The 7,790-nt window shown below is 46.7% G+C and overlaps 1 protein-coding gene across 1 annotated transcript; it reads left to right on the forward strand.

Annotated features, from left to right (window-relative positions):
* Nucleotides 1-3,430: 3,430 nt before the first annotated feature.
* Nucleotides 3,431-4,363, forward strand: LOC134154626 (olfactory receptor 4E1-like). Its single transcript, XM_062601301.1, has one exon. The coding sequence runs from the start codon at nt 3,431-3,433 to the stop codon at nt 4,361-4,363; it is 933 nt and encodes a 310-aa protein (XP_062457285.1).
* Nucleotides 4,364-7,790: the final 3,427 nt, after the last annotated feature.

Raw genomic sequence — 7,790 nt, forward strand, 5'->3', positions numbered from 1 at the left:
TCCAGGGGCAGCTGCTGGTTTTCAGCTTTGTCAGCAACAGGTAAATTTCATTGTGACAAATCAGCATCTGACCTCTTTCTGCGCAGACGACCCTGGTACCTCAGTTTGTGACCTGCAGGCCACGCTTACCAACCTGTGTTTGAACTCTCTTGCTCACTGAGAAATATTTTAAAAAGGGTTTCTTCCAAGATGAAGTTATCATACAAAATACGTCACTTTTTACCTTTTCTCTGGAAAGGCGTTCAAAGCAATGTGCAAGGTTTCATTTTGAGATAAGATTTTAGGAAGCTGAGGCTTCCGTAATTCCTCTGCATGGTCTTCCCCTTTTCCCCCTCACCACTCTAAAGCTCTTCTAAAATTCCAGAATTCTTACTGACGGAGCAGCTAAAGATGCACGTGAAGAACTGTAGAAAATAATCCTGTCCCTACTTGATTTTTTATCACTGTCTCAAGGAGATAAGAAACAACGCTTGAATTCCATTCAGCAGGCATATCGTTTATTAATATTTCTCTCTTTTTAAGGGAGATCCCTTAAGATGAATGCCTGAAGCAGTAATCCTTTGTCAGCTCTCCATCAGAACGTTGGGTCACTCAGTTTGCAAGAGTTGCAGTGTGCAGATTTTCAGCATGGCAGCTCTTACTCAGAGGCCTTCTTCCACACTGAGCTTGTGGTCTCTTTCCTAAGTCCAAGGCATCTTGGCAGAACTCATGGGCTGCCTTCTACTCTCCCAGCGTGCAAAGTTGGTAGTAGTTCACTAAGAACATCTTTAAGAAGGCAAAGGGAGTTACGTGGCATGGGTGAACACTTCTTCTTTGTTTCCAAAGGCCACTGAAATGGACTTTGAACAACTGTGTGAGCTCCCATAGCCACACAGATCTGCTGGGAGACTAACCGGACCCACAGTTCTGCTCCCAAGGGACTTATTACATCTCTTCCAAAGCTCATACTGTCAACGACCTGGGAGGATTTAATGAATCCCTTTGTGACTCTCTCACAAGGCATGAGTTTAACATTCCTTGAGCTCTAAATCTGTCTTTCAGAAAAGCACACAGCCCAAGCTCTGCCAGTTCTCTCTGATTTCATCACAGCTTGAAAGGTTCTGTGTTTGGTGTTGAGAGCAATTGAGTACCACAAGCTCTTGCTCTCCAGAACTAGCTGTTACGGGGGAGGGCTGAAGGTGTAAGTCACCTCTACCTCCTGGTTTATCTTGTCAGTGTTGAGCTTTAACTTCTGATTTCAGGGCATGTCTTCTTCATATTGGCGGGAATGCTTCGGAAGCAGTCAGGAAGTTCAGTTTCTATTTTGATTTTTGCATTGTTCATAGGGCAATCAATCGAGAAGTTGTTTTTATTTTTGTTTCTATTACATATATATATATACATATATATATATATATATGTATGTATGTATACACACACACACATATAAAGTAAAGGCTTGCACTGGTTAAATATCAGGATGATCTTCCAGTACAAGGGGACCATCTGCTCAAGATAACTTGGGAGGGACCAGAAAACAAAACACAATCCAAGCCAAAGGAAACCCTGCTTGTGCCGTTGCAGGAATTATCAATGCCTCTGGCTAGAGGAATTTATGGACAGCGATAGAAAGGAAGAAATCTGTTTATCCATCTCCATTTTTTTGATCAAAATTTACTTTTTCTTTTATGGAGAAAACACCCTGGAATGCAACTCTCAATCATTCTTTTTCTGGACACCCCTGGAAACAACATAAGTAAGCTCACCTTTCCTCCCTACTCTCTTTCATTTGGGGTTTGTTGCAGGGAGAAGGGGCTGAGTCATTGACTGGAAGGAGAACAACACTTCTGCTTGGTTACTTTTCAGTTATTTTTGTAAAACCTTCAGTACAGGAGAAAATCAGGCATCTGAATCTTTGGAGACATCAATGTCTGTCTCTCAGTAGACTCTAAATGAAGACGGGAGCCTCTATGCATGTCCTTGGCAACTTCAGAGCCCTATGAAAATAGTCATGGGAGTTGTAACAGGTGAAAATACTAATGCAAATCTACATTCTACAAGCTTGTGCCTCCACCTGTAACAGCTGCAGACCACTTCTGGGGTATTCAGCCATTTCTGGAGCATCTACATGTTGTTGGAAGTGTAACTATCTTTCCGGTGCTTGGTTAGCGCTGTTCTCAGAAGCTCAGCATCTCAACAGCAAGGAAACCACAGAGGCACTGATTTCCAAATACAAGAACCCTGGGTTCCTGCTCAGAGGGGGCTTCATCCTAGCAGACTGTGGAGCTTTGACATGTCCTGCCATTTCCATATGATTATTTCTGCCACGCTCTTGAACCATGCACTGTAAACAAGCTTTCTCCTTTGTCGGACAGGGTTCCTATACGATGTCCTCTCATCTCACTGCTATTCCAAAGACAAGATTTTGTGTTTGTGTCTGTGTACTTTCAATGATTTTGCCAAAATTTTTAAATTTGCCTTTCAAAATGAAAATAAAATCACACAAACACTGGAATATGGAACGGACACAGATATTCAAGGTGACTGAATTTGTGCCTGCAGGTGTTGCATTGCTTGATCCCTCCTAAAAAGAGCAGATATCAAGCAGCTAAGGTTCCTGGCTGGTTCCTGACTGAAAAACAGGTGAATCTGTTCTCCCCAAGCAAAGTCACAGCTGGGAAAGTGAACTGCACGCTCAAATGAATTTGCAGAAAGCTATGTAGCAGGAAAAGAAGGAGTCATACCACTCTCAGGGACTGTGCTGTGTGTTCTTACACCAGCTTAGGGAGGGGGTTGGAAAACCAGACAAGACTTAACAAACAGCAGCAACAAACAAGTGTCTAGGGTCTTAAAAATGATCTTTTAGTGAAAGCCTACTTCCCCAGTCTATGAGATCTATGAAGAAGTCAGCAGTGACTTCCCTAAAGTCTATTCAGATGCCATCTCACTAAACTGCAATGACCAACACAGAAGCCTTCCACCAGTCATTTGATTTCTTCTACAGGGAAGGAGGAGGAATATCTGCAGGCACAGATTCATCCATTTTATGTCTGAAAGTTGCAGACAGGTAACGTAAACCAGACTCTTGAAATCAGGAACGATGGCTCCTGAGATACATTCCACAGGGAGGCAAATCTTTCTGCTCTCTGATAGCTCCTGAGTAAGTCAGAGAAGTAGGTCAGCTTGCATTGCATTGTCTGGAAACTGAAGAAATCGCAGTCTCCCTTGAAAGCCTGTTCCAGGACTCGCTTGGCATTCACACTTGAATTCTGCTGCTAATATTAGGCATCACCTTTTGGGTGAAACTTCGAGGCTTCGCCCTGTTCTGTCTTTATTCCTCCATATAGCTCAAGTTTGTATGATCGCCATCATGTTCTGTCTTCTCATACCATAAACTCGATTCTCCTTTCACTGTGTCCTTTCTCCTAGGTGCAACACAGCCGTAAACACGATGTGGCAGAATCACACGATGGTGAGTAACTTCTTCCTCTCAGGACTCACCACCAGCCATGTGGCAGAGCTGATCCTCTTCACCTTCTTCGTGGTTATCTACGTGCTGATTATTTTGGGCAATATTCTCATCATCTTCACAATTGCACTTGACCAGCATCTGCACAGTCCTATGTACTTCTTCCTCAGCAACCTCTCCATCATTGACATCTGCCACTCCTCAGTGGTGATGCCCAAGATGCTGGCTGACTTCCTGGTGGACAAGAAGAGCATCTCCTTTGAGGAGTGTGTGGCCCAGATGTTCTTCCTCCACCTCTTTGCCTGCACAGAGATCTTCCTCCTCACCATCATGGCCTATGATCGTTACATAGCCATCTGCAACCCCATGCGTTATGGCACCATCATGAGCTGGAAGATGTGCCTCCAGCTGGCCATGGTCATGTGGATGGGAGGGCTGATACATTCTGTGTCTCTCACTGCCCTGACCCTCAATCTCCCATACTGTGGTCCCAGTTCCATTGACAACTTCTTTTGTGATGTCCCCTTGGTCATTAAGTTGGCCTGCACAAACACCCATGTCTTAGAAATGCTCATTGTCTCCAACTCAGGCCTCATCTCTGTGGTCTGCTTCCTGGTGCTGGTGACTTCCTACGTGATCATCTTGATCTCACTGAGGAACCATCTCTCGGAAGGGCAACACAAGGCGTTATCAACCTGTGCTGCTCACCTGACAGTGGTGACGCTTTTCCTGGGACACTGCATTTTCATCTATCTCAGGCCAGCCAAGAGTTTAGCTGCAGACAAAGTTGTGTCCGTTTTCTTCACGGCCATCACCCCTCTGATGAACCCCCTTATCTATACCTTTAGGAATGAGGACATGCAAAATGCTTTGCGAAAGCTGTGTAAGCGGCAGATTGATTCCCAAGACAAGTGACACTGCTGGGTGTCCCCTCCCTCTGGAGTATTCTCTGGGCATGTAGCTTCAGGTTTTGTCTTCTCTGCACCCTTAGCGCTGAGTTGAAAGCAAACAATGCCACTGGGTCTCATCCAGTGGAAGTTCTTTGAGGGATGCTTTAAGCTCATTCATCAGAGGGAAAGTGTTGAAATATAAATGCCAAGGTTGTTCTAGATTATTAAACTCTAAGGACCCAGATCTAAGGTTGTTAATCTGAACAGCCTAAGTGTGTTTTGCAGTAACACTTCTTCCATTCCAAGGGAACGTATCCCTTCACCCTGGGTACTACTAGAAGGAGTTAATGCTTTAGCAAACACAAGACCGCTTATTCAGTTTCCTCTTCTGGTCTGTGTGGTTAGCCTGAATTTGAGAGTTTCAAGCTTGTCCTCATACAGATAAGGATTTGATGGATGTACAACCTGCAGGCAGGTATTTTTACTCCAAACCCTACTGCCTCTCTTATCCCTGTGTGTAGCAGGACAGATATTTTATTTACTCTGGATGTTTCTAAATAAGCCAGTGAAGGCAGTGTTGAGCTCTTTGCCCATTTTCAGCAAGGTGTCTGGATCAAATAGTACTTTTAGCTTAGATATGTCTACTTATCCATTTCCCATATGGCTGCACAAATGTGCTAGCACGACTTAGAGTGCAGTTTACGATTTGGAACAAGGAGTGAGGAGAAATAGAAAGTCGCATGTCTCCACTGCCATTGGGGAACAGAGCAAACAGATGCATGCTGTGCAGGTAGATGATGACTGATAGAGTAGCATCAGCTGAGGAAGCTCGTAGTCCTCGTCCTCTGGACCACATGCGTACTGCTCTCCGGGGCAAACGTGTGACACAGATTCCTCCGGCGAGAAATTGCCAAGGACCATAGTGAGGTTTGGCTTGCATGCTTTCAGACTGAGGTAGTTGACCAGTGTTAATGCTCAGCTCTTGCAAAACAGCCTCCTTCATCAAGAGCCATCAGAAAACCAAGAATACTGCCCTCATAATCAGTGACCTCCCTTTGCCATCCACAGGAAATCAGCGTGAAAAGAACCTGTCTGATGGGCTAATTATTAAAGTTCAGTGGCCTCCCACTGCTCCCCACTGCACCTCATTCATGGAATTTCATCTTCGGCAAAACAAAATAGTGAGAAACTACACAGGATTATGTTCTTGGGCAGCCAGATCTTTATGCAGTGCTGCAGATTTACAGGGCTCCTGAGAACCTCTTGGGTTATGCTGGGAAAGGTAAAGGGGTATTTTTTGGTCTCTTGATTAGGAATAAATATCCAGCACAGACACTTTTAGAGTGTCAAAAGGTATTCTGGAGATTAGACTAGCTTCTGCCCACTCCCAGCCTGTTCTCACCTATATTTCTTGTAGCACATTAAAGCACTTTGTATGTGGGTGAGAGATTTCCCTTGTTCTGATGCTGCTATAAGTCTACACCACCTCATCCTAGAGCTGGAGCAATCCATGAGCCAGCTGCGCTGACCGCACACCTTCAAATAGCTCACAGCCTACTTATCCCGGGTAGGGATCGGGCCCTGCCCTGCCACCATTTAATTCACCCTCTTGCTCTGCCTCCATCATATGAATTACAATTGGTGAGAACAGCCAGTTCCTCTAAGTCCTGCCGTAAATCTTTCACTGAGGGTTTTCTCTGCTTCATGAACGAGCAGTGCACATCCAAATTAACAACAGGCTGATGGGAGGATGCAAACTTCAGCATCTGCCTCGGCTGTCAGGAGGGCACGTATAATGATCTCATTGCCAGCAGGAGGGCAGGTAGAAAGTTTGCAAATGCTGCAGGTGGCTGCATCCCTACCCTGTCCATTATGGACACAACTGGTCTTTGAAAGCCAGCATGACCCAAGGAGGAGGAGCAATCTAGGAACTCATCATAAGGTCAGCTCATGTCCATGGTCCCAAACCAGTCAATGAAGCAGGCAAGCTCTAGGACCAGGAGGGTAAGAGGGGTTCACAGGCCTCTGGGGACAGAGCTCATTCTAGGAAGGAGTGTGCACTCCATATCTGCCCCATCTCCACTCCCTCCTCTACCTTTGGGGGCTCTTCCCAGGAGATCCTGGAGTGGGGAAGGGAGGCTCACACACTCCCTTATCCTACATGGGGTGGGACTACATCCCAGGCCCCGTAGCAGCATGGAGGGTGAGGATGGGCACAGCTCCAACCCTAATGGGAAACAGAGCTGGCCTCCATGATGCCATAGCCTGTGTTATCAGGGGGCAGCTCCACAATTTCTCAGTGTAGACAGCTGATGGGGCCTCCACAGTGCCCCAGTGGGTGCAGAGAGGACAGGGATGTGCTCTGGGATAGGTCTAGGCTGGTGCCCTGGGGAGGAAAAGGCCCTGACATGCAGGGAGAGGCCTCTGCAGACAGCAGGGCAGTTCCCCTCCAGGCCAGGGTTGGTGAAGGGTCTCTGCAAGTTGGCTGCACTGCACAGTGCAGTGCTGAGCACATGGGCTGAGCCCTGGTCCTCACATCCAGCCAGCCCACAGGGCATTCACTCCATGGCAGAGGGGGGGATGCTGTACGTCAGGCTGGGGCCCTGCTCTGGCATCTTGGATTCAGTCCCAGCAGGACTCTCCAGTATTTGCTCAGCTCTCTCTTCTGATTCCCAGTGCTGCAGCACTTCAGTGGTGCAGAGGCAGCCCCAAGGGCACTGCCGTGTGTGAGGTTTGACAGAGGTGCCAAGTTGGGAATGTCATAGCCTGGCTGAGCTGCCAAGGATCACAACCTCCAGCACTTTCCTGGAGATCTTTTCAGTAGGACTCTAGGAACGATGTTAATTTCTCCCTTTGGAACAATTTGGGTTGGTTGGAGTGGTCCGTGTTTGATATACAAAGCCCTACTGTAGGGTGCTGTAGAGCAGCTGATGGGGATAAATGTTCCTGCTGTGGTCCTTTGCCTGTTTCAATGCACAGTCTCTGGCTGCCAATCCATATATTTTGATTTTCTCCAGAATCACCACACTGAAGGTGTTAAGTGCTCGTCTGAGTGGTGGCAAAAAAGCCCTACAGCACATGAGGGCCCTTGCACTTAAGGTACATTTACAAGGTGCCTTGTAGCTAAAAAGGCCAATGGTCTCCTGGGGTGCATTAGGAAGAGTGTTGCCAGTAAGTGGAGGGAGGTGATCCTGCCCCTCTACTCAGCCCTGGTGAGGCCTCATCGTGAGTACTTTGTCCAGTTCTGGAATCCCCAGTATAAGGGAGATTTTGCAGTACTGGAGAGAGTCCAGCACAGGGCTATGCAGATGATGAGAGGACTGGAGCATCTGTCCTGTAAGGAACGGCTGCAAGAGCTGGGCCTCTTTAGCCTGGAGAAGAGAAGCCTAAGAGGGGATCTTATCAATGTCTACAAATGCCTTCAGGGAGGATGTCAAGAAGATGGAGCCGAA

This window comes from Rhea pennata, unplaced genomic scaffold (assembly GCF_028389875.1).
Source record: "Rhea pennata isolate bPtePen1 unplaced genomic scaffold, bPtePen1.pri scaffold_32, whole genome shotgun sequence".
Lineage (NCBI taxonomy): Eukaryota > Metazoa > Chordata > Aves > Rheiformes > Rheidae > Rhea > Rhea pennata.